Source organism: Pseudophryne corroboree, chromosome 2 (assembly GCF_028390025.1).
Source record: "Pseudophryne corroboree isolate aPseCor3 chromosome 2, aPseCor3.hap2, whole genome shotgun sequence".
In the NCBI taxonomy this organism is placed as follows: Eukaryota; Metazoa; Chordata; class Amphibia; order Anura; family Myobatrachidae; genus Pseudophryne; species Pseudophryne corroboree.
Window position 1 is genome coordinate 426,698,644 of NC_086445.1, and position 27,928 is coordinate 426,726,571.

At 45.7% G+C, this 27,928-nt stretch overlaps 1 protein-coding gene across 6 annotated transcripts in view; it reads right to left on the reverse strand.

Moving 5' to 3' along the window:
* Window positions 1-27,928, reverse strand: part of SENP7 (SUMO specific peptidase 7) — a 183,985-nt gene that overhangs the window by 4,895 nt on the left and 151,162 nt on the right. For 5 of the 6 annotated variants that reach the window (XM_063953579.1, XM_063953582.1, XM_063953581.1 and 2 more), the window contains 3 exons: window positions 20,552-20,589; window positions 16,945-17,013; window positions 4,697-4,847 (listed from right to left, as the gene is read on the reverse strand). In XM_063953579.1, coding sequence (XP_063809649.1) covers window positions 4,697-4,847; window positions 16,945-17,013; window positions 20,552-20,589 — 258 coding nt within the window. The remainder of the gene's footprint in view (window positions 1-4,696; window positions 4,848-16,944; window positions 17,014-20,551; window positions 20,590-27,928) is intronic. The other variant, XM_063953583.1, reaches the window with a different exon arrangement.

Here is a 27,928-nt window from a genome sequence, read left to right on the forward strand (position 1 = left end):
TACCAGGAACACGTGTGTGACCTGAGGAAGTTTCCTGTCTAAACAGAGACTGATTAAGGTGTTGCAGTTGGTTAGACAGATTTTCCGCCCAAGGCGGGTTTACCATAGGTAACATTTGCGGGTGTAGTGCCACACGCTGCGCCCCAGGGGGCGCCAGGTGTTCCACCAGAGTATCCAGCATTGCAGTGAATGCTTCCCATGGTGGAGGAGCTGCGGACTGACTGGGAGGTGTATGACAAGCAGTGCAGAGACCATCATGTAATGCCTCCTCCTGTTAAACCCGCAGAGCACACTCTGCAAGTTGCAGGGGCTTCCGCCAATTTGCTGCCCTTTTTGTTAGACATTGCACAATGTAAACAATTGGACTTACACAGTATGATAATATATATAAATATAGCCTGACAAATACAATATCCTGTGGAATAAAGAGACAGGGTACATTGTGACTGTAACACAGAAATAATATACTTATATAGGGATACAGATAAACTGTGTGCACAACTATATTGCTTGACCCAAACGTACCTAGCCCAGGGTATAGAATATAGTGATAGTTACAGCTACGAAACACTGAAAGTGAAACCACACAGCAGATACAGACACACAGTCACATGCAATGCAGAAATGACATCACAATAATGCTGCACTGGACTTCTATATATATCACAGCGTGGTCCCAAGACCGGAGGATATAGCAGAATATTCGTACAATGGGGGTCATTCGACCCGATCGCTCGCTGCAGTTTGTCGCAGCGCAGCGTTCTGGTCGGAACTGCGCGTGCGCCGGCGCATGGCAGTCATCAGTACCCAGCAATCGCCTCTGAGACAGAGGCGGTCGCTGGACGGAGGGGGCTGAACGGCGGGGTTAAGCCGCTGTTTAGTAGGCGCGGTCCGGCCAACGCAGGCGTGGCCGGACCGTTGGGGGGGCAAAGCGCGGCAGCTGCGTGACGTCTCACGCAGCCGCTGCGGCCAGTGGCAGCGACACACAACTCCCGGCCAGCCGCAGGAGTTACTCCTCAGATACAAAGGCATCGCCTCTGTACGATGCATTTGTATTTGTGCGGGGGGGGGGGGGGGGGGGGGGGGGGGCGCGGCACTGACATGCGGGGCGGACTAGGCCTGTGCTGGGCGTCTCCCCGCATGTCTGAGTTTATGATCGTAGCTGTGCTGAATGACCCCCAATATACTCTTCAATGTACACCTTTTCTCAACTAACGCTGTCTCTAAGACATGTAGGATACTCAAGTGAATGTAAAGACACAGCGCTGTACACAGGCAGCTTTACATGGGAGACTTTGCCCAGCAATCCCAGAGACCTGCTGCTGCTCTGCTGTAAGATGACGCCCAGAGTCTCTGTGAGGGAGTGAGGCAGCTGCAAGGCGGGAAATCTGTAGGAGATGGCGCCCTGAGCTGGGGGAGGGGCTACAGGTCAAGAGCCACCTCCCCTATGCTGGTCTTCCACCCCAGGTACTATGGAGCCTTATCAAACAGGCATCTGACCTGTGCTCCGACTGCCCTGGTGGTCTAGTGGGGTCCCTGCCCAGTGACAGTGTCAACGCCAGCGCTGCGGTCCGTCTTTCCTGACCGCGGACGGATCATGATTTAATTAGCAGCCACGCGATCAAGGAGAACCGTCTGCGACCGTGCCTAAGTCGTGACTTGTCTGCCGCAGGTACCCATGAACCAAGCCAGCACGAGTGTGCGGCGCTGCTTGGGAGGTGATGGAGCTGCAGCACTGAATGTCACACTGACTTACAGTGCTGTAAGACCAGTAGAAAAGTTACATTTCTCTCATAGATGAAAAGCTTTCAGAGCTGCTCAGTGCAGCCCCCCTGTTCAGTGACCTGCTGCTGCAGGCACCAACTCAAACTGAGCTCACAGCGCTTGGAAGCGGGGTTATAGAGGAGGCCCCTATGCATCCTGGGACAGCTAAAGCTTTACCTGTTGGTGCCCCTGGAACCAGATACACTCTACACCCCGATGTTTCCCTGTGGAAACCAATGTACCCTGCTGCAGAAATATATCATTGTTCATACCAGATTTATCAAGTGCTTTTTATCCACCAACTGTAGGTAAAAGGATGGCAATACAAACTCCTGGTTCATATAAAATGTAGATAAAAGTTTTGGCAAGAAAGTTGGATTGGCTCTCAAAATAACGTTATCTTCATAAATACTTAAAAAGGTATCATGTGCTAACAGTGCTTATGACTCTCCAACCCTTCTACCAGAATTAACTGCCACCAGGAACACTACATCTTCTGGGTCATCCATCTCAAAGAAACTTCCTGCATTGGCTCATGTGTCATTAAGGCGTTGGGTACGGGTTACCACCGCTGGGGATCCCGGCGGTCAGTATACTGACAGCGGGATCCCGGCAGCAGAATGTCGGTGGGGCAGAAGTGAGAAGTGCAACGAAGACCCTTGAGGGCTCACTGCGCTTGTCACGCTGCGGTCTCAGTGAAGCTCGCCACAGGTTCTATTCCCACTCTGGATTTATACCAATTACTTGGAGTTCGGGCGCATATGGTGTTGTTTCACTAATGCTGCTGCTATAAGTTGGGTTTAGTCACACCCAATAAAAAACAAATACAACACAAAGATAGCAGCGCTAACCGACATTAAAAATATCTAAAATCATTAAACACTTTATGGAATTGACTGCTGCCTAGTGTGCCCGGACCAAGACTGGACTTTTGAATATAGCAGGAACTATTGTGGTGACGAACTGCATTTGGAATACCACGAACCCTTTCAATATAAGGAGGACACCGCGATCTAGTGAGGACCCAGGACCCGAAACAAGCTCTGTGATTACAGAAGGGACATTCACAAGGGACTATACCTCCAGCAGTATCATTGTGGTAATATTACACCATTTAGACCGTGCTGTCAGTCCTTTATTCCTCTCACCCATCCATAATCCAGTATATCAGAAATAGGAACGGATCACACCGTATAGGCAGCTTCTATCACTGTGACCCCTTTTTTTGTGTTTAACGAATTTAGATATTTTTAATGTCTTTTTAATGTGATTTATTAAATAATAACTTTTTTCATTCAATCCTTCTCATCTACATAATTATACATTCCTGTTAGCGCTGCTATCGTTGTGTTGTATTTTCTATTCCCACTCTATGGTTATCGTGGACACCCACAAGTGGGAATAGTCCCTGCTAGTCAGTATGTCGACTGTCGGGATTTCATCCTGGTGGAATGCAGGGGTCAGTATTGTGACCAGTCACATAACTACATCCCGTCATTAAACATGAGACTGACGTCCCAGGGAGCCACAAAAGACCCACTATAGAGGGGGTTAATCCACTTTACAACTTGGAACAAACAAATGAGTAATCCTACAGAAAGCAATTTGGTTACCAATAATGCACTAGGCACCAATATTTGTACCTTGAGCATGGAAAAGACAAGACTTTCACTGAATCCATTCTGCAGGTGGATTCACCTGCTTTGGTTGGATTTATTCTAGATTCACACCATCTAATAAATCTTTTACAAACTTTGTAACAATCAATTGAAAACATGTTCTTCTTTGCCTACGAGAGTATGTTAATTATGAACACTGATATGCCATTACTTCTGACAAATTCCAACTTAATAGTCAAGCTTTTAAAAACAGTTGACCTATGTTTGGGTAAAATAACTGTGGCGCAATAAGTCGGGACAACGAGATAGAGGCCATGCATAGGCTATCCTGAAGCATCTCCTGGGTTACTGGGAAACACAGATGTGGCCGCAACATATATCTTGCTATTACTTCTATCTTCTGAGCATTTGAGGGATGAGAGGAAATGGAGGGAATACACAGGTTATCTGAAACCATGGACATCAGCTGTATTTGTCCATGGTATCTGGGAAATTTGGCATTCTGGTTTGTTATCATAATGTCTACTTGAGGAAACCTTTCCTTATGTAGAGATCATTCCCCTGGAACAACTAGACTTCAATTTAGATAACTGGCAAACTGCATTTTCCTTGTCTGCTACATGGAATGGTGAAAGTTCCTTTAGATTTCTATTTGTATGGATATCATCTTTGAGAAAGGAAAGAGAGAGAGGATGAGACATTGGGTAGAATGAAAAAGAAAGCAGAAAAAAAAAAAAAGGAGACTGGATAGAGGTAGAGAGTGCTTGCCTAATGGCTCTTATTTCAAGTCAAATAGAGCTTCTAGTGTTTTTCAGTTTCTGACATTTCCCATAAACATATATAGAAAAAATGTATAGATGTGCAAATCTTGTGCTGGCCATATCACTATTATATATAACAAGGTTTTGGTGTTTTGTCATTTATAATCTCCTGGACCATTTAACAATAATTTCTTCCAAACATGAATTCAAAATGTCATCATTTTCGGCAAAAACATATTTAAATATTGTAGTGAAAAAATCTGCTTACAGGTGTCTAGTACGCCACCCCGTCCATAGATGACTATTGTAAATTCTCTAATGACAATAGATGCTGCAGTGGCATTATTCACCCCTCCCCAGCGGCAATAGATCCCCCAGTGGTGTCACTGAAATCCCAACAAGCTGCAGTCTCACCCCATGTGACCTCGCCATGTAAGTAGTTTAACATAATTATTTCACTTAACATATTCACACACACACACACACACACACACACACACACACACACACACACACACACACACACACACACACACACACACACACACACACCTGAGAGAAGCTCTCAACATATTGTAGGAGGTACAATCCACAGTCTGTGCTGTTAGTCTGCTTTGGAACCTTAGGGTATAGATCTCTCATTGTGGACCTGCTGAATTCTCGTGGAGTTTTACGTTTAGCAAACCACTCTTCTCTTAAATACCTAAAAATAGACAAATTCTAAATAAATTGGACACAGTGAACAGAAGTGCAGGCAACATTTGTAAAAACTAGTTTAACGCATATATTTTCTAAAAATGTTAAGTCACTAAATAATTTTAGTGTGTTTTCCATACAGGTCCGCTGTTTCGGATTGGTTCCACATACAGGATGATTTGCTTTGTAGGAAGAAAAGCAAAGGACAAAAAGATACAATTAGGCCTATCAAAGTGTGCTCCACAATAATGAAGTAACTGTGAGTTATGGGAAGCCAGAGATAACTTGCCTGTGAAGATGATTATATATTATACATGTCATCTTATATGTTATACAATGTCCTTTATCTACTGTATTTGATGACTACAGTCCTTGCTTTTCTATCGGGTGGTCTTCAGTATGCCGCCGGCATGGATCCCGGCGACCAGCTTACCTGCGCCGGGATCCCGACCGCCGGTATACCGACACCTTTTCTCCCTCTTGGGGGTCCACGACCCCCCTGGAGGGAGAATAGTGTGGCTCGCATAGGGCGCCACCGTGCCCGCAAGGGGCTCATTGGCACTCGCCCAGCTGTCTGTATGCCGGCAGTCGCGATCCCGGCGCTGGTATGCTGGCCCCCGGGATCCCGGTAACTCATACTACACCCTTTCTATCAGTATAATGTTTACCAAATAATCTTTCTACACCTACTGTAAGATCTATAATTTATCAAACCTTATAATGGAATTTACCACGGTGGGTAAAATCTTTAAAGAATGAGCTGCTACAGATGTGTCCTCCTAAATCCTTGCTGCAGTCACGTTAAACAGCCCTTATAGTTGTGCCTAGTTATGCCTTGTCATGAGCGCGAATGTTTATGCCAGATATCTTTTTGTGAATGCATCTTGTTCACATCGCTATGGAAAACACTATAACATAGTATTTCATATGCAGATACAACCGCAGTTGCACACAGAATATAGGCATATAATTTTAGTTAGCAGAGTTTGCTTGTGTGTCTTATTCGCATATTGATGTGAATGAGGTGTATTTTCGGCAAAACAAGATGCCCGACGTTAGCTGTCTGGTAACTGCTGGCTCACTCACACCAGGTATCTCGCGGTGCATGGTGTATTGAGGTCGGGTGGAGAAGGGAAAGCAGCACTCGACCACCAGACTTTTCGAGCATGTGGTGGTTACATTGGAGAACGGTTGGACTAACTGTAAACTCCATCTAAATTACCGATGTGTCCTCAAATTGCCAGGCGTGAGGAAGCCACCAGGTCCTGAGCAATTCTGCATCTTATTTGCAATGCAATGTGACTAGGACACCCAAGCAGTATGTGCCGATTAATTTGATATATGACACATGTATATTGTGTGTGACTGAGTCTGTATTCGGAGCAGAACAAACTTGTATCTGAAAAAAGCTGCGGCTGCTACATTGGAGCACTTTGTATACAGCTTCAGAGACAAGACATACAAGTGTCATATCAAATTAATCAGCACAGTCTCATAGTGCGTCCTAGTTGTGCTGCATTGTGATTAAAATGTGTTTTTGTCAAAAAAAAAAAAAAAAAAAAGACGCCAGACGCTAGAAGATTCTCAAGCGACCTGGCGTTCCAAGAGAGACAGTTTAGCATGATTGCATCAAAGATGTATGAAGACAAAACAGTTCCATTTTCTTTGAGTTCTTCAACTGTTCAACAAGGGAATTGTACTGCATATGGAAAAAATAAGAATTTACTTACCGATAATTCTATTTCTCGGAGTCCGTAGTGGATGCTGGGGTTCCTGAAAGGACCATGGGGAATAGCGGCTCCGCAGGAGACAGGGCACAAAAGTAAAGCTTTCCGATCAGGTGGTGTGCACTGGCTCCTCCCCCTATGACCCTCCTCCAAGCCAGTTAGGTACTGTGCCCGGACGAGCGTACACAATAAGGGAGGAATTTTGAATCCCGGGTAAGACTCATACCAGCCACACCAATCACACCGTACAACTTGTGATCTAAACCCAGTTAACAGTATGATAACAGCGGAGCCTCTGAAAAGATGGCTCACAACAATAATAACCCGATTTTTGTAACTATGTACAAGTATTGCAGATAATCCGCACTTGGGATGGGCGCCCAGCATCCACTACGGACTCCGAGAAATAGAATTATCGGTAAGTAAATTCTTATTTTCTCTATCGTCCTAGTGGATGCTGGGGTTCCTGAAAGGACCATGGGGATTATACCAAAGCTCCCAAACGGGCGGGAGAGTGCGGATGACTCTGCAGCACCGAATGAGAGAACTCCAGGTCCTCCTTAGCCAGGGTATCAAATTTGTAGAATTTAGCAAACGTGTTTGCCCCTGACCAAGTAGCTGCTCGGCAAAGTTGTAAAGCCGAGACCCCTCGGGCAGCCGCCCAAGATGAGCCCACCTTCCTTGTGGAATGGGCATTTACATATTTTGGCTGTGGCAGGCCTGCCACAGAATGTGCAAGCTGAATTGTATTACACATCCAACTAGCAATAGTCTGCTTAGAAGCAAGAGCACCCAGTTTGTTGGGTGCATACAGGATAACAGCAAGTCAGTTTTCCTGACTCCAGCCGTCCTGGAACATATTTTCAGGGCCCTGACAACATCTAGCAACTTGGAGTCCTCCAAGTCCCTAGTAGGTGCAAGGCACCACAATAAGCTGGTTCAGGTAAAACACTGACACCACCTTAGGGAGAGAACTGGGGACGAGTCCGCAGCTCTGCCCTGTCCGAATGGACAAACAGATATGGGCTTTTTTGAGAAAAAACCACCAATTTGACACTCGCCTGGTCCAGGCCAGGGCCAAGAGCATGGTCACTTTTCCTGTGAGATGCTTCAAATCCACAGATTTGACTGGTTTTAAACCAATGTGATTTGAGGAATCCCAGAACTACGTTGAGATCCCACAGTGCCACTGGAGGCACAAAAGGGGGTTGTATATGCAATACTCCCTTGACAACTTCTGGACTTCAGGAACTGAAGCCAATTCTTTCTGGAAGAAAATCGACAGGGCCGAAATTTGAACCTTAATGGACCCCAATTTGAGGCCCATAGACACTCCTGTTTGCAGGAAATGCAGGAAACGACCGAGTTGAAATTTCTTTGTGGGGCCTTCCGGGCCTCACACCACGCAACATATTTTCGCCACATGTGGTGATAATGTTGTGCGGTCACCTCCTTTCTGGCTTTGACCAGGGTAGGAATGACCTCTTCCGGAATGCCTTTTTCCCTTAGGATCCGGCTTTCCACCGCCATGCCGACAAACGCAGCTGCGGTAAGTCTTGGAACAGACATGGTACTTGCTGAAGCAAGTCCCTTCTTAGCGGCAGAGGCCATAAGACCTCTGTAAGCATCTCTTGAAGTTCCGGGTACCAAGTCCTTCTTGGCCAATCCGGAGCCATGAGTATAGTTCTTACTCCTCTACGTCTTATAATTCTCAGCACCTTAGGTATGAGAAGCAGAGGAGGGAACACATACACCGACTGGTACACCCACGGTGTTACCAGAACGTCCACAGCTATTGCCTGAGGGTCTCTTGACCTGGCGCAATACCTGTCCCGTTTTTTGTTCAGACGGGACGCCATCATGTCCACCTTTGGTATTTCCCAACGGTTTACAATCATGTGGAAAAAACTTCCCGATGAAGTTTCCACTCTCCCGGGTGGAGGTCGTGCCTGCTGAGGAAGTCTGCTTCCCAGTTTCCATTCCCGGGATGAAAAACTGCTGACAGTGCTATCACATGATTTTCCGCCCAGCGAAAAGTCCTTGCAGTTTTTGCCATTGCCCTCCTGCTTCTTGTGTCGCCCTGTCTGTTTACGTGGGCGACTGCCGTGATGTTTTTCCCACTGGATAAATACCGGCTGACCCTGAAGCAGAGGTCTTGCTAAGCTTAGAGCATTATAATTTTACCCTTAGCTCCAGTATATTTATGTGGAGAAAAGTCTCCAGACTTGATCACACTCCCTGGAAATTTTTTCCCTGTGTGACTGCTCCCCAGCCTCTCGGGCTGGGCTCCGTGGTCACCAGCATCCAATCCTGAATGCCGAATCTGCGGCCCTCTAGAAGATGAGCACTCTATAACCACCACAGGAGAGACACCCTTGTCCTTGGATATAGGGTTATCCGCTGATGCATCTGAAGATGCGATCCGGGCCATTTGTCCAGCAGATCCCACTGAAAAGTTCTTGCGTGAAATCTGCCGAATGGAATTGCTTCGTAGGAAGCCACCATTTTTACCAGGACCCTTGTGCAATGATGCACTGTTTTTAGGAGGTTCCTGACTAACTCGGATAACTCCCTGGCTTTCTCTTCCGGGAGAAACACCTTTTTCTGGACTGTGTCCAGAATCATCCCTAGGCACAGCAGACGTGTCGTCGGATCAGCTGCGATTTTGGAATATTTAGAATCCACCCGTGCTGTTGTAGCAGTATCCGAGATAGTGCTACTCCGACCTCCAACTGTTCCCTGGACTATGCCCTTATCAGGAAATCGTCCAAGTAAGGGATACTTAAGACGCCTTTTCTTCGAAGAAGAATCATCATTTCGGCCATTACCTTGGTAAAGACCCGGGGTGCCGTGGACAATCCAAACGGCAGCGTCTGAAACTGACAGTGACAGTTCTGCACCACGAACCTGAGGTACCCTTAGTGAGAAGGGCAAATTTGGGACATAGAGGTAAGCATCCCTGATGTCCCGGGACACTATATAGTCCTCTTCTTCCTGGTTCGTTATCACTGCTCTGAGTGACTCCATCTTGATTTGAACCTTTGTAAGTGTTCAAAAAATTTTTTAGAATAAGTCTCACCTAGCCTTCTGGCTTCAGTACCACAATATAGTGTGGAATAATACCCCTTTTCTTGTAGTAGGAGGGGTAATTTAGTTATCACCTGCTGGGAATACAGCTTGTGAATTTTTTTTTTTCCATACTGCCTCCTTGTCGGAGGGAGACCTTGGTAAAGCAGACTTCAGGAGCCTGCGAAGGGGAAACGTCTCGACCTTCCAATCTGTACCCCTGGGATACTACTTGTAGGATCCAGGGGTCCTGTACGGTCTCAGCGCCATGCTGAGAACTTGTCAGAAGCGGTGGAACGCTTCTGTTCCTGGGAATGGGCTGCTTGCTGCAGTCTTCTTCCCTTTCCTCTATCCCTGGGCAGATATGATCTTATAGGGACGAGAGGACTGAGGCTGAAAAGACGGTGTCTTTTTCTGCAGAGATGTGACTTAGGGTAAAAAACGGTGGATTTTCCAGCAGTTGCCGTGGCCACCAGGTCCGATGGACCGACCCCAAATAACTCCTCTTCCTTTATACGGCAATACACCTTTGTGCCGTTTGGAATCTGCATCACCTGACCACTGTCGTGTCCATAACATCTTTTGGCAGTTATGGACATCGCATTTACTCATGATGCCAGAGTGCAAATATCCCTCTGTGCATCTCGCATATATAGAAATGCATCCTTTAAATGCTCTATAGTCAATAAAATACTGTCCCTGTCAAGGGTATCAATATTTTTAGTCAGGGAATCCGACCAAGCCACTCCAGCTCTGCACATCCAGGCTGAGGCGATCGCTGGTCGCAGTATAACACCAGTATGTGTGTATATACTTTTTATGATATTTTTCCAGCCTCCTGTCAGCTGGTCCTTGAGGACGGCCCTATCTATAGACGGTACCGCCACTTGTTTTGATAAGCGTGTGAGCGCCTTATCCACCTTAAGGGGTGTTTCCCAACGCGCCCTAACTTCTGGCGGGAAAGGGTATACCGCCCATAATTTTCTATCGGGGGGAACCCACGCATCATCACACACTTTATTTAATTTATCCGATTCAGGAAAAACTATGGTAGTTTTTTCACATCCCACATAATACCCTCTTTTGTGGTACTTGTAGTATCAGAAATATGTAACACCTCCTTCATTGCCTTTAACGTGTGGCCCTAATAAGGAATACGTTTGTTTATTCACCGTCGACACTGGATTCAGTGTCCCTGTCTGTGTCTGTGTCGACCGACTAAAGTAAACGGGCGTTTTAAAACCCCTGACGGTGTTTTTGAGACGTCTGGACCGGTACTAATTGTTTGTCGGCCGTCTCATGTCGTCAACCGACCTTGCAGCGTGTTGACATTATCACGTAATTTCCTAAATAAGCCATCCATTCCGGTGTCGACTCCCTAGAGAGTGACATCACCATTACAGGCAATTGCTCCGCCTCCTCACCAACATCGTCCTCCTACATGTCGACACACACGTACCGACACACAGCACACACACAGGGAATGCTCTGATAGAGGACAGGACCCACTAGCCCTTTGGAGAGACAGAGGGAGAGTTTGCCAGCACACACCAAAAACGCTATAATTATATAGGGACAACCTTATATAAGTGTTTTCCCTTATAGCATCTTAATATATAAGCATATCGCCAAATTAGTGCCCCCCCTCTCTGTTTTAACCCTGTTTCTGTAGTGCAGTGCAGGGGAGAGCCTGGGAGCCTTCCCTCCAGCCTTTCTGTGAGGGAAAATGGCGCTGTGTGCTGAGGAGATAGGCCCCGCCCCTTTTTCGGCGGCCTCGTCTCCCGCTCTTAACGGATTCTGGCAGGGGTTAAATATCTCCATATAGCCTCCGGAGGCTATATGTGAGGTATTTTTAGCCAAAATAGGTATTCATTTGCCTCCCAGGGCGCCCCCCTCCCAGCGCCCTGCACCCTCAGTGACTGCCGTGTGAAGTGTGCTGAGAGGAAAATGGCGCACAGCTGCAGTGCTGTGCGCTACCTTTAGAAGACTGAGGAGTCTTCTGCCGCCGATTCTGGACCTCTTCTTACTTCAGCATCTGCAAGGGGGCCGGCGGCAAGGCTCCGGTGACCATCCAGGCTGTACCTGTGATCGTCCCTCTGGAGCTGATGTCCAGTAGCCAAGAAGCCAATCCATCCTGCACGCAGGTGAGTTCACTTCTTCTCCCCTCTGTCCCTCGTTGCAGTGATCCTGTTGCCAGCAGGACTCACTGTAAAGTAAAAAACCTAAGCTAAACTTTCTCTAAGCAGCTCTTTAGGAGAGCCACCTAGAATTGCACCCTTCTCGGCCGGGCACAAAAATCTAACTGGCTTGGAGGAGGGTCATAGGGGGAGGAGCCAGTGCACACCACCTGATCGGAAAGCTTTACTTTTGTGCCCTGTCTCCTGCGGAGCCGCTATTCCCCATGGTCCTTTCAGGAACCCCAGCATCCACTAGGACGATAGAGAAATAAAATAAAAAATGATTCCCATTTTGATTTTTTAAGCTAAGCTCCTTAAAAATGGCTGTGCATGGGAACAGCCTTCTCCAATGTCAATAAAGTGGCTCTCCATAAACATAGAACACATTTTAAATAGAGCAGTGTTAACGTTAAGTGCACAAATCAAAATAGCTTTCTTACATCAGATCTGCAGTAGTAAGAAAGTACGGGGATCAGTACGTAATCCCGCTGGACGGGATCCCGGCGGTCGAAATACCGACGCCGGAATCCCGACCACACAATCCCGACAGGGGTGGCGAGCGGAACGCAGCCCCTTGCGGGCTCGCTTCGCTCGCCACGCTGTGGGCACGGTGCCTCGCTACGCTCGGCACACTATTATATTCTCCCTCTATGGGTGTCGTGGACACCCACGGAGGGAGAATATGTCGGGATTGTGCCGGTCGGGATTCCGGCGTCGGTATTTCGACCGCCGGGATCCCGTCCAGCGGGATGTTGACCGCATCCCGAAAGTACAACCAGAGCTGACTTACAGGCGAACAACAGGGGCGCCCGTACCAAACTCCTCGAACACCTCCGGGTGGACGCCCCCACTCTCCTGGATGGAGATCGTGTCTGCTGAGGAAATCTGCTTCCCAGTTGTCTACTCCCGGAATGAAGATTGCTGACATCGCCACCGCGTGTCTTTCTGCCCAGAGGAGGATTCTTGACACCTCTGACATTGCAACCCTGCTCTTCGTTCCGCCTTGTCGGTTTATGTAGGCCACTGTGGTCACGTTGTCCGACTTCACCTGAACAGCCCGATCCTGCAGAAGGTGTGCTGCTTGAAGAAGGCCTTTGTATACGGCTCTTAGCTCCAGGATGTTTATTGGGAGAAGGGATTCTTGATTCGACCACCTTCCTTGGAAGGTTTCCCCCTGAGCGACTGCTCCCCAACCTCTTAGACTTGCATCCGTGGTTAGATGGATCCAGTTCTGAATTCCGAACCTTCGGCCCTCCAGAAGGTGTGGTAGTTGTAGCCACCAGAGGAGCGAAATCCTGGGTTTCGTTGACAGACGTATCCTCTGGTGCATATGTAGGCGAGATCCCGACCACTGGTCCAAGAGATCCAGCTGAAAGGATAGAGCATGAAACCTTGCGTACTGCAGAGCCTCGTAGGAGGCAACCATCTTCCCCAGAAGGCGGATGCACTGATGAACCGATACCCGGGCAGGTTTCAAGACATCCCGGACCATTGTTTGAATCACCAACGCTTTCTCCACCCTCGGTGCCTGAAACTGATAGTGATCGTCTAACAGTGCAAACCTGAGATAGGCCTGATGCGGCGACCAAATGGGAATGTGGAGATAAGTATCCTTGATGTCCAGAGTAACCAGGAACTCCCCCCCTCCGTCATTCCTGAGATGACAGCTCTCAGAGACTCCATCTTGAATATGAAGTCCCTGAGATAAGGGTTCAAAGATGTCAAATTCAGAATTGGCCTTACCGAACCATCCGGCTTCGGTAACACAAAAAGGGTCGAATAGTAGCCTTTGTTCCACTGATGAGACTGAACTGTAACAATTACATTGGACACTACCACTTTTCGGATAGTGTTCAGAAGAATCGCTCTGTCTGCCGGCAAAGCTGGCAAGCCTGATTTGAAGAAACGGTGAGGTGAGAGAGTTTGAAACGCCAGCCTGTACCCCCTGGACACTATATCTTGTATCCAAGGGTCCAGGCCAGACGAAACCCAGGCGTGGCTGAAATGCCGGAGTCTTGCTCCCACCTAACTTTCCCCCAGGCTGTGCGGTCTACCGTCATGCGAAGGACTTTGAGGCACCAGAAGCAGGCTTCTGATCTTGGGAACCTGCGGGAGCAGGCTTTTTGGCTTTAGCACGACCACCTCTGAAGAAGGTGTGAGAAGGCTTGTTCTTTCTATGCCTCGCGGGCCGAAAGGACTGTGACGTGGCGGGAGTAAAAGGCTTCTTCGTAGCCGGTGTAGCTGAGGGGAGAAAAGGAGACTTACCCGCGGTAGCCGTGGCAATGCACGCATCCAGTGCCTCCCCAAATAGAGCCTGACCTGTATAGGGTAGGCCCTCCAAACTCTTCCTGGATTCAGCGTCCGCAGACCATTGGCGTAGCCAGAGACCCCTGCGAGCCGAGACGGACATGGAGGAGATCCCCGCAGCCATGGAACCCAGATCCTTCATGGATTCTACCAGGAACCCTGCAGGAATCCTGTATGTTACGTAAAAACAAATCAACGTCACCTCTATCCATCGTTGTCAAGTCCTCCTGCAGAGTGATTGACCACTTGGCAATAGCTTTAGAAATCCATGCACAGGCAATAGTAGGCCGCAGTATAGCCCCAGAAGCCGTGTATATGGATTTGAGCATAGCATCCACCTTGCGATCTGCCGGGTCCTTCAACGCGGTAGATCCCGGGACTGGTAAAACTACCTGTTTTGACAGCCTGGATACAGAGGCGTCAACTATAGGCGGAGACTCCCATTTTTTTCTATCATCTTCCAGGAAGTGAAAAGCAACCTTTTAGGGATCTGGAATTTTTTCTCCGGGTTTTCCCAGGCTTTTTCAAATATAGCATTTCATTCCTTAGATGCTGGGAAGGTGAGAGGGGCTTTCTTACTGTCCGTGAAAAAGGCCTCCTCAACCTGCTCAGGAGGTTTGTCAGAAATATGCAACACATCCCGCATGGCCTCAATCATCAACTGCACCCCCTTAGCAAGTGATGCCGCCCCCTTGATACATCCCCATCACTGTCTGCAGTGTCAGAGTTGGTATCCGTGTCATCCTGCATAATTTGGGCAAGAGCATGTTTGTGAGAATCCACCACAGGGGGCCCCGAGGGAGCAGTATCAGACCATACTGCCATAGAGGTTTGCAATACCTGAGTCGCATGCTCAGTCCTTGTAACCCTTTCAGAAATCTGAGAAATAGTCCGCCTGAGAGGAGCTAACCACTCCGTTTTTTTAGCTGGGACCTGCGCTACAACAGTGCAATCCTGATTACATGGGATGGGATCTTCCTGTGAAGATAAATCCTCTGCAGCATATGAGACAGAATCTCTAGACATGTTTGCTTGTACACACCACACACCCTACATACACACAGGGTACAGGGCAGATAAAGTTTCCCCCCCAAGAATGGCAGAGAGACAAAGAGATTGGAGCCAACCCAAACACTGCGCTATTACAGGTATAGGGAGACCCTAAACTAGCGCTGACTGTGTCCCTTAATAGGCGACACAGTCTTTACACAGCCTCCCCTCCCTTCTACAACCCCCTGGTACCGTACAGATAGTTGGAGTTGCACTGGAGGGATTGTTCATCCACTTGCATCCGTCTGCAGGCAGGAAAATGGCGCTGAACGCTGCTGGGTCCGCTCTGAGGAGGAGCTCCGCCCACCTTAATGGCGCTGTCTTCCCGCTCTTCTGAGATCATACTGGCCTGAGGATTTTGTGCTGGCTGAGATCCGCAGACCCTGACAGGCTTTTTTGGTCAGTGTAGGGTTCAGGCGCCGGCTCAGGGAGCCCCTCACAGCGCAGCACCCAGGTACCGCTGAGCCATCCGGGAACTGATAACGCCATCTTCACACCGACCCCCCGCTTGTTAGGGTGGTCGGTGACTCACTCGCCCCACTTCAGCTCTGCAAGGTGGTGGCGGCATGCTGCTGGGGTGAGCGTTCCCCTGCGGCGGGGAGCGATCTATCCCCTCTGGAGCTCAGTGTCCAGTCAGCGGAAACAGTGGCTCAGACCACGCAGGGCGGACACTGCTCCCCCCCTCAGTCCCTCGATGCAGGGAGGCTGTTGCCAGCAGCCTCCCTGTAAAATAAAACCGCTAAAATAAACTTTTACTAAGAAAGCTCTGTAGAGCTCCCCTAGCTGTGACCGGCTCCTCCGGGCACATTTTCTAAACTGAGTCTGGTAGGAGGGGCATAGAGGGAGGAGACAGCCCACACTGTTAAACTCTTAAAGTGCCAATGGTTCCTGGTGGACACGTCTATACCCTATGGTACTAATATGGACCCCAGCATCCTCTGGGACGCAAGAGAAATATATATTTTTATATATATATATATATATATATATATATATATATATAAAATCACTGACAATTATATTGACAGGTGCCCCCACAAGTTTGTGCCGGACAGACCTTAATCCGGCCCGGAGTACAACACCGGGACATTTGCGTTCTTAGAATTATAGTGATATACACTTTCTTCAGTAATTTACAGATGTGTATATAGTCTATTTGTAATATAATGCCACAAATCTCAACATATGTATAACTTTCCAGCATGTGAATCAATTAGTTTCCATATTCCCACAACCACCTCATACCACCCTCAGCCCAATAGCTATAACCTGCAGTAGAATTGGAGCTATCAATCACTGATCTCAGCTCTGTAACATAGAGTGGGAATATATGTTGTGCGAGATGTGCCTCCAGGTATTCTTCTACCAATATTTTTACTAATTTAACTTGCACCCATATAGAGGTACACAGGAAAATGAACAAAGATTTTATACCATAGTAAGTGGCAATTTGTACAGCCACACATTGCAGTGATGACTGGCGCATGCCGTATTCAGTTCTCCCCAGAGAGCGGAGTGTTTTATCTGACCATGTGATGACACCAATACTAACAATCAGATGCTGGCAATAATTTATAACCCATACACTGAAACATGTGGCAGACAGGTAAGGCGTTACATATCCAACATGCATAGAATTGAAAACCAAACTAAGAAAACGCCAGGTTGAACGTATTGTTATTCAGGACATTACAGTGTTAGCATCAGATCTTACAAACTGGGAAATCGGTTCTGAAAATGTACAGAGAATTAAACTGAACAATATTAAGTCACTCACTCTCGTAAAACTTGTATGGTAGTTTGCACAGATCCAGTCTTCAAAGAATCAAATATGAGAAGACAAGGCCTGTAAGTAGGAGGAGAATTCAGATACAACACTTACAAACACATAGAGACGTTGAACAGTACATGAAAATAGCATACAAGTCACAAACATTTTCACAATGGATATATTTATTTTATTCTAAGAACTAACATATATATGTAATAATTATATTTTAGCATTTTGCAAACGTTCTATGAATGTTACCAATGAGGGAAATCCCAAATAGCCCACTTAGGCACTTATGTACGGAATATGCAACCGGGAAAAATACATTTTATGTAGTATGTGGAATAAGATGCACTTCAAGATGTATTTGGTTCTGCCACAGTAGCATATGTGGCAGGTCTATGCCATGAGAAAATAACAGCACATGCACCAGGTAAACGCCAGGAGAAAATAGTAGCACATGCGCCAGGTAAACAGCAGGACAAAATAGTAGCACATGCCCCACGTATACGCCAGGAGAAAACAGTTGCACAGATATACACATTTTCTTTGCAATAGGAACAATTGAAGAAACCCAGACTGGAAAATTCCCCAATCAGATGACCATAAAGTTTCATCCAACTATTTACTGGGTGTGGATTATTAGATCTACACTAAAAAGATCTACAATCTACAGTAAAGCGCAACGGAATTTGCTGCACTATATAAGAAACTGTTAATAAATAAATAAATAAATACATTCAATAGGTCTAAAGGCTCGTACACACTGGTCGATGTATCGGCCGTTCTCTTGAACGGCCGATACATCGCGGGACCGTCGGCCAGTGTGTACAGGCGATACGTCTGTGAACTCCGTCGTTCACAGACGTATCGCGTCGGCCGCGCAGCACAGCCGACAACCAATATATCTAACGATATATTGGCGCGTCGCTGTGTGTGTACGGCACATGCTGCGGCGGCCGGCGGTGATTGACAGGTGAACTGGGCGGGCGCTCGCGCCCGCCCGCCCAGTTCATGACGTCAGTCCCCCGACAGATCGGGCAGTGTGTATGCACAGCACACTGCCCGATCCGTACATAGATATATCTGCAGATCAATTGATCTGCAGATATATCTAATAGTGTGTACCCACCTTTACACTAATGGTAGACATGCATTAGGGCGAAAGGGTCAAAAAGTCGACATGAAAATGGTCAACTCAAAAAAAAAGTAGACAATTTTTGTCCATTTTTTTGGGGTATTTTGACACTCTTCTGCCACAAATAAGCCCCATTAGTGTACCTTTTGAATGGTCTACATTTTAAATGTCAACCTAATGCATGTCTAACTATTAACTGTAGACCTTTTTAGTGTAGATCTATAGACCGGACACCCCATTTACTTATGTTCAGGAAAATGTATAAGGTGAATGTGAGTCCTCACATGGCCTTCCTTCAATATTCACTACGACAGACCTTGCAGAGAAGATTGTTTGCTTCTTACTTTGTTGCAACAATGTTGGTGGCAACAAACAAGTAACTGGTTAAATGTATTAAACAGCATGAGATGTTTTTGTTTATACCCTGATGCAGAGTTGCATTTACAACAGTTTACGTAGTGTAAATTATGCAAATGTGCACTGCACATACTCATGAAGAGAACATATGTATATTCACTGGTACAAACTTGCTCTCTATCTCTGCACTTGTACCTCATTATGAATGCAGAAATAGAACTGGGAAGGTGTGGGATGTGCAATTCACCTAAATGCAGACCTGTAGAAACACACAAAGCCTTTAGGTGTTGAATACAAGATCCCGACGGGTAAAATACTGACAACGGCATCCCAGCTGCCAACTTCCTTATACATTTTGGAAAGTACTGGTACCGTTACCCTCCTCATAACCGACTCCTCCCACAGTCTAACCCTAACCTCCCCCACCACACAACCTAAAACCCTAACCTTCCCCCAGCCTCACTCAAACCTCCCCCACCACGCAGCCTAACCCTCCCACATCCCGCAGCCTCATCCTAACCTCCCATCCACAGATTAACCCTAACCTCCCCTTCTCGCAGCCTAACCCTAACCTCCCCCTCCCGCAGCCTCACCTTAACCTCCCCCTCCCGCAGCTCAACCCTAACCTCCCCCCCTCCTGCAGCCTCACCCTAACCTTCCTCTCCCGCTGCCTCACCCTAACCTCCCCTTCCCGCAGCTCAACCCTATCCTCCCCCTCCCGCAGCTCAACCCTAACCTCCCCCTCCCATAGCCTTACCTACCATGCAGCCTAACACTAACCTCCCTCTCCTGCAGCCTAAAGAGCCCTACACATTGAGCAATCCGCCACCGAGCTGCCCGACAGCAGATATGGCCGACGGCTGACCCGGCAGCGGGGGGGCAGTGACGGGGGTAGTGAAGTTTCTTCACTCCCCCCGTCACCCGGCTCCATAGAAGTGCAGGCAAATATGGAGGAGAAGTCCATATTGGCCTGCATGCACAAGCGACGGGGCACCAGCTGGTGCCTCCACACTCAAAGATATGAACGGTATCTAGTTCATTAATGAACGAGATCGTTCATATCTTTGAGTATTATCGGCCAGTGTGTAGGGCCTATAACCCTAACCTCCGCCTCCTGCAGCCTAACCCCAACTCCCCCCCACCCTGCAGCAGCCTAACCCTAACCTCCCCCGCCACGGAGCCTAACCCTAATACTTACTGGAGGAATATGTTCGGTATCTGACAGTTGGGATGCAGCTCTCGGTTTGGTGACCGCTGGCATCCTGACTGTCGGGATGCTGACTACATCCCTGTAGGAGGTGTACCTTTTGCCACTGCTACAGGGCAGGTGCAAGCACAGGTTGAAGATGTTGACTTGAACCAGGAGAATATGCTGCCGATGTGGAACCAGATACATTTCGGGAGGTGTACGGCTTTATATTTGAGCAGAAATCTGCCGTTTGTGCACATGCTTTTTTAAAGCATAATTTATGTCTATTGTGTGATCAAATCTACATAAGATCTAATCACACCTTGAAGTTTTGGTCCACACATGGAGCCAGATGGGTGACATTCACTTAACAACTGGGATGAACAACAAGACGTGTGTAGCCAGCATAAGACATTTAGATGATTACATGAGCTTAATATACGTTTAAGCAAAATCCAATTGCTTTAAAAGCAATGCACATTATTCATATTGAAAAGCCCCAGTAATTAAGTGGTTAAAGGAAACCAAAACTGACTTACTGTAAGCTAAATTAATAAGCTAGCGTTTAGGACATATTTTGTAAAGATGGCAATTTTTCTCTGAAGACTTTCTTGAAATAAACTAAACAGTACACTGGGATCTACTGGCATGGGCTTAGAAATTACTGTTATACACTTCAGAACATAAGGAGCTAAAATTGTCATCGCCATATGGTGAAAGGATTAGGAACCTCGGGAATCTTCTGTGTTATCCATGTCTGTGCATTTTAGGAAAAAGGAAGTTATACTTAACAGGGTCATGAAAGGCAAAAATACTATTACATGAAAAATATACTATAAAAATAAACTATTTCCAATCGGGCGCTCTAAAATATAGTTTTGTTGATAAAACATTAGTCAAAAATACAAGAATGACAAGTAAATAATTACCTTTTGCAAAGTTTTCCTTTGTGATTTTCTTTTGGTTTCTGTAAAAAAATAAAAAAAACATGTATAGAATATAAGAATGTTAAGGCTGTACCATAACCTTTCCTATATTACTTGCTAGAAAGAGCAAGTGTCTTCTGAAAACAAAATTTATTACAAGGATCTGTAAACTCTATCTTGCACAACCATTTAGAAGCAGATAAAATTTGTTGCGAGTCCACAGATATGGGCGAGTACTTTGCTATTTCTTCATCAATTAAACCGGCAAAAGGTCTGAAGTTGATTCCATGTTTGGCATTTGCTTTTGGAAGCGGTTACTGTGAACCTACAACATGCGGTCAAAGGAGCTATCAATGCAAATGACAAAGGCTATCCTTAGGCTGCAAAAATAAAAAGAATCCATCAGAGAGATACAGATGGAGCCATCCTCATCTATCCCTTTAATAGGATTACCTGAGCCAGGGCAGTCGGACTTAATCCCCTGCTGTATTGTTCTCTCTGTATTGTATTGCAGCTGAGACCAATAGATGAAAGGCTTATGCTAATAAACCTTGGTGCACCTAGGCGCAGCAGAGACATGGTGCACCTAGGCGCAGCAGAGAAGCCTAGATGAGCATGTCTCCATCTGTAGCACAAACTTTAGGAGCGGCCAAATTAACAGTTTGGTACATTCTGAGAGAAAAAAAAAAAAAGAGAGAATGTACTGGTGAGCTTGGCAACACAAAAAGGCCTGGACGTCCATGGGAGACAATAATGGTGGATGAAAGTAGGACCCTTTCCACTGTAAAGAAAAAAATGCTTCACAGCACGAGGTAGGTATATTATTATCCAATACTACCATGAAGAGAAGACTTGACAAATGCAAATACAGAGGGTTTACCACAAGTTGCACTCCCACTCATAAGCCTCAAAATAGAAAAAACAGATTGGACTTTGCCAAAAAAATCATCTAAAAAATCTGTACCAGTGCTGGAACAGCAGTCTTTGGACAGATAAAACCAAGATCAACCTGTACCAGAATGATGGGAAGAAAAAAATGTATGGATAAGGCTTGGAATGGCTCATGATCCGAAGCATACCTCATCATGTGTAAAACATGGTGGAGGCAGAGTCATGGCATGTTCCTGCATGGCTTCCAATGGCACTGTGTCATTAGTGTTTATTGATGACAGAGGGCAGAAGCAGCTGGATGATTCTGAAGTGTATAGGGATATACTGTCTTCGTAGATTCAGTCGAACTCTGGAAAGTTGATTGGACAATCCGCCAACTCTAGAAATGTTTAAGGGGAAACATTTTATATTTCCTCATGGATTGGTTGGAAGCATCTCTCCAAAAAGAGATTCGTACCAAAATGCTTTTTTGACACATTTGAGAGTTTTACAGAGGTTCTTCCTACTTCCACTAAAGGGGTTCTTTTTCGATATGTCCGCAGTACTCGGTGATATGAGACATGTACCCTTCTCCAGGATCCTCCAATTTCTTTTTAAGGGATTAGGTCTGTTTGGCTCAATTCCAGGCTCTCTCCATCTAATGCATCTCATATACACTGAATTTGTCATTATTTTGCTTTTCATTTTTCTTTACTGTTGTTATGGACTCTGATGTTTTTCTTCATATATTATCCTGTTCACACATGAATGCATTTTTTTGATGCTTCAGTAAAGTACATTTTATTTATTAAAAAAAAAAAAGTTGATTGGACAGTGCTTCACAGTACAGGTTGACAATTACCCAAAACATAATGCCATAGCAACCCTGGAGTTTTTAAGGAAAAGAAGTGGAATATTTTGGAATGGCCGAGTCACCTGACCTCAACTCCTTCGAGCATGTATTTCACTTGCTGAAGACAATACTAAAGGCAGAAAGACCCACGAACAAACAACAACTGCAGTAAAGGCCTGGCAAAGCAATCTGCAGTAAAGGCCTGGCAAAGTAATCGAAGGAGGAAACCCAGTATATGGTGATGACCATGGGTTCCAGACATCAGGCAGTCATTGCCTGCAAAGGATTCTTGACAAAGTATTATAAATGAACATTCTATTTATGATTATGTTAATTTTTCCAATTACATTTGAGCCCTGAAAACAGGGGATTGTGTATAAAAACGGCTGCAATTCCTAAATGTTTCATACAATATGAACATAACCCTTTGAATTAAAGCTGAAAGTCTGCACTTTAATTGCGACTCCAGTGTTTAAATTTCAAATCAATTGTGGAAATTTTGACCATGTCCAAATCTATATGGACCTAACTGTATAGTGAGATATTTTTGCCCAAAAGATTGGAACTACTTTCACAATTCAATTAGAAATTATAAACTGGAGGCATTGTGTGTATGCTGTGTATTAGCTGTGTGAAGCGCATGAAAGAGTGGGGAAATTATCCTAAACCCCAATAAAGTGGCTAATTTGATAGCAGGAAGTGAGGAGGCTCTTAGTGGCCATAAGCAAAGTGTATGAGGCTATTAGTGGCCATAAGCAAAGTGTAGTGGCCATAAGCAAAGTGTAGGAGGCTGTAAGTGGCCATAAGTAAAAGGAAGGAGGCAGTTTGTGGCCATAAGCAAAAGGAAGGAGGCAGTTAGTGGCCATAAGCAAAGTGTAGGAGGCTATTAGTGGCCATAAACAAAGTGTAGGAGGCTGTAAGTGGCCATAAACAAAGTGTAGGAGGCTGTAAGTGGCCATAAGCAAAGTGTAGGAGGCTGTAAGTGGCCATAAACACAATGTAGGAGGCTATTAGTGGCCATAAGCAATTTGTAGGAGGCTGTAAGTGGCCATAAACAAAGTGTACGAGCCTGTAAGTGGCCATAAACAAAGTGTAAGAGGCTATTAGTGGCCATAAGCAAAGTGTAGGAGGCTATTAGTGGCCATAAGCAAAGTGTAGGAGGCTGTAAGTGGCCATAAGCAAAGTGTAGGAGGCTGTAAGTGGCCATAAACACAATGTAGGAGGCTATTAGTGGCCATAAGCAATTTGTAGGAGGCTGTAAGTGGCCATAAACAAAGTGTACGAGCCTGTAAGTGGCCATAAACAAAGTGTAAGAGGCTATTAGTGGCCATAAGCAAAGTGTAGGAGGCTATTAGTGGCCATAAGCAAAGTGTAGGAGGCTATTAGTGGCCATAAGCAAAGTGTAGGAGGCTATTAGTGGCCATAAGCAAAGTGTAGGAGGCTATTAGTGGCCATAAGCAAAGTGTAAGAGGCTATAAGTGGCCATAAGCAAAAAGCAGGAGACGGTTAGCTGCCATAAGCAAAAGGCTGTAAGTGGCCATAAGCAAAAGATAGGAGGCTATTAGTGGCAATAAGCAAAATATAAGAGGCTGTAAGTGGGCATAAGCAAAGTGTAGGAGGCTATTAGTGGCCATAAACACAATGTAGGAGGCTATTAGTGGCCATAAGCAATTTGTAGGAGGCTGTAAGTGGCCATAAACAAAGTGTACGAGCCTGTAAGTGGCCATAAACAAAGTGTAAGAGGCTATTAGTGGCCATAAGCAAAGTGTAAGAGGCTATAAGTGCCCATAAGCAAAAAGTAGGAGGCGGTTAGCGGCCATAAGCAAAAGGTAGGAGGCTATTAGTGGCAAGAAGCAAAATATAAGAGGCTGTAAGTGGGCATAAGCAAAGTGTAGGAGGCTATTAGTGGCCATAAACACAATGTAGGAGGCTGTTAGTGGCAATAAGCAAAGTGTAGGAGGCGGTTAGCGGCCATAAGCAAAGTGTAGGAGGCGGTTAGCGGCCATAAGCAAAGTGTAGGAGGCTGTTAGCGGCCATAAGCAAAGTGTAGGAGGCTGTTAGCGGCCATAAGCAAAGTGTAGGAGGCTATTAGTGGCCATAAACACAATGTAGGAGGCTATTAGTGGCCATAAGCAATTTGTAGGAGGCTGTAAGTGGCCATAAACAAAGTGTACGAGCCTGTAAGTGGCCATAAACAAAGTGTAAGAGGCTATTAGTGGCCATAAGCAAAGTGTAGGAGGCTATAAGTGCCCATAAGCAAAAAGTAGGAGGCGGTTAGCGGCCATAAGCAAAAGGTAGGAGGCTATTAGTGGCAAGAAGCAAAATATAAGAGGCTGTAAGTGGGCATAAGCAAAGTGTAGGAGGCTATTAGTGGCCATAAACACAATGTAGGAGGCTGTTAGTGGCCATAAGCAAAGTGTAGGAGGCTGTTAGTGGCCATAAGCAAAGTGTAGGAGGCGGTTAGCGGCCATAAGCAAAGTGTAGGAGGCTGTTAGCGGCCATAAGCAAAGTGTAGGAGGCTGTTAGCGGCCATAAGCAAAGTGTAGGAGGCTGTTAGCGGCCATAAGCAAAGTGTAGGAGGCTGTTAGCGGCCATAAGCAAAGTGTAGGAGGCTGTTAGCGGTCATAAGCAAAGTGTAGGAGGCTGTTAGCGGCCATAAGCAAAGTGTAGGAGGCTGTTAGCGGCCATAAGCAAAGTGTAGGAGGCTGTTAGCGGCCATAAGCAAAGTGTAGGAGGCTGTTAGCGGTCATAAGCAAAGTGTAGGAGGCTGTTAGCGGCCATAAGCAAAGTGTAAGAGGCTGTTAGCGGCCATAAGCAAAGTGTAGGAGGCTGTTAAAAGGAGTCAAATGGTTCATTTTTAAAACTTTCACTAATGAAGATAAATTTATAGACGGCAAGTGTACCTGAGCAAATATAAACAAGGAGAGTATTTTGGGGTACATTTAAATGAAACTGCACCACCTGCCTAAAAGTTCAAAAATACATTTCCTACCAATACAACACCTCAACATACATGCACCACATCATTAAACCCTTTTTTGTTTTTTAGATTAAATTATCTGAAAAATGATATGCTTTATAGCCAAATTTTACTATTTAAACACGTATTAATCATTGGGAGGGGTATATCATAGGCCTTGCCATTGTTTTTTTTTTTAACTTGTGTAATTTTTTATTGAAGTTTTTCAGAGAAAAACAAAAAACATTAAATACAGAACAAAACCAAACACAAAACAAAACAACAAAAAAGAAAAAGGTACAGGAAAAATACAGCAAATAATGCAATCTGTGTCACAGTGTCACATAGATAGAGATAATAAGTGTCACGGCAATCTTGCAAATTCACATACTAAACATCAACAGTTAGAGAGTAGTGCCCCAGCTGCAGCCAGACGGGAGGTATTCCACCTATCCCACTTGCTGAGGTAATGGGGTAGGGTCCCTCTAGACCTATGTGTAAACCTCTCATGTCCTGACACCTCATTCACTAGAGCTCGCCAATTGTACACATTAGGGGAAGAAGTAGCAAACCAGTTACGCGCTATAATCACCTTAGCTAAGGTAGTCAGGCAAAGAACATATTTGTACAATGCCGGGCAGTAGGATTCCTCTAAGTCTAGCGCAAACATACACAGTGTAGGAGAAAGGGGGGGCAGCGTAGGTTCAGTGAGCAGAATGTCCGACCAGACTGCTTCCCAAAAGGCATATACAGTGGGGCACAGCCATAGTAGATGCCAAAAGGTAGCTTCAGGGGCACCACATCTTGGGCAGGTAGTACCAGGCCGTAGACCTGCTTCACATAAAGAAACTGGAGTTCTATACGTCCTATGTAGAACAAAGAAATAAACCTGTTGGTACTTGACACACTGAGTAGTATATTTAAGAGAGCACAACACCTGGAGCCATTGGTCATCTGTAAGTGGGCCAATGTCTTGCTCCCACTTAAGTTTAAGTTGGTCAAATATATTCGGGCAGATGTGGGCATTAAGACTAACATATAAAGTGGAAACTTGGTGACTTGTACCCAAATTCATAACCATGTCTTTAATCGGGGAATCAGAAATGGACGGAGGCGAGGCCCCAACTGTGCCTGCACCGCATGGCGGAGCTGTAGATAACGATAAAAGGATCTATTAGATATTTCAAGCTCCTCCCGCAGTTGTGTGAAAGATTTAAAAACACCATTATCATACAGTTGTGAAACTGTGGTAAGGCCCGCCCCAATCCATATATTGTCCTGTGAGAGCTGCAATAACTCCCTATACGCTGGGTTAAACCAAAGTGGTGTGTCAGAATCTGTACCTCGCCATTCATAATAGGAGTGAGTTTGACGCCATACAAATAGCGACTGACGGAGTAAAGGAGGAAGACCAGCAGTAGAAGAGGCAGAAAGAAGGAACTGGACAGGGGAGAAGTGAGACCCCACATACTCGGCAAAGAATCTCTCAAACGTAGGACTATCCCTACTGAGAATCCAATTAGACAAATGCGCAAGTTGGGCAGCTAGATAATAGGCCCGCAGATTGGGAAAACCCAAACCTCCATCCAATTTAGCCCTAACCAGAGCTCTCAGGGCAACCCTAGGCGTTTTGTCACCCCAAACAAAAGAGGAAAGCACGCTATCAATGCTAGTGAAAATTTTCTTGGGGATATAAGTAGGAGAGTGCTGTAATAGATAAAGATATTTTGGTTGTATCACCATCTTGATCAAGTTAATGCGACCCGTGACAGTAAGGGGAAGCTTCTTCCATACATGGATCCGTCGCTTCAGATCCACCGTGACCTGATCAATGTTTTGATGTAAGGAAAATGGATTACAGAAGACTCGTGTGGGTGCACTCTTATTTTAAATTTGTTAGTATGAAAAAATTAAAGCATAACTTTTATTAGTTCATTAATTTAAGAAAAAATCCACACTTAGGTTGTCCACCACAATTAATTAAATATATTAATACACATATATACAGTTCAGCCCACCAGTATCTCTGAGAAATACCATATATGATTATTATGGCTGAGCAATCTCGTAAGGTTGGAGTGAGTATCATCCACCACCAACCATTAAATTTGGAAACGAGTGTTATTGAAAGGAAATGGTCAGCAAAAAGATGATCAGCAAAAAAATGGAAATGTTCTGGTTAGTCTATGTTATTAGACTTCAGGAGGGATGTAGACACTCTGGCTCTACACCCTGATCCTATCCCACCAGCACAAGCTCTGCTTGTATTAATTAGACCTCCAAGGGTCATTGGACCAAAAGATTTATCAGGAGTATAGATCCTTCTTAGCATTGACCATGTCAAATCTTGTGACATATCAGGGAAAAAGGTACTTGGGAAAGGTAGCGCAGATTAGTGGAATAGGCGAAAGAAATGATTAGAGGAAAATGTGGTGATCCTGCTGTTGGCTTAGAGTCGAGAAAGTCATGAATTACAACACCGGGTATTCTCTGGGGTTCACCCTCACAGATACTGACCCAGCCCACCACCGTTTTGCTTCCAAGATCGGACGAGATCGGGCTCTGTCGGTGGGGTATGGTAGTAATTAATTGGGCCTAGTATGGCCGACTCACCAATGAGAGTGCACCTAAAAAAGATTGCGGAGAGAGATAGAAAAACGGGGCGGATCTGCTGTCCATGTTAGGCACAGGATATACC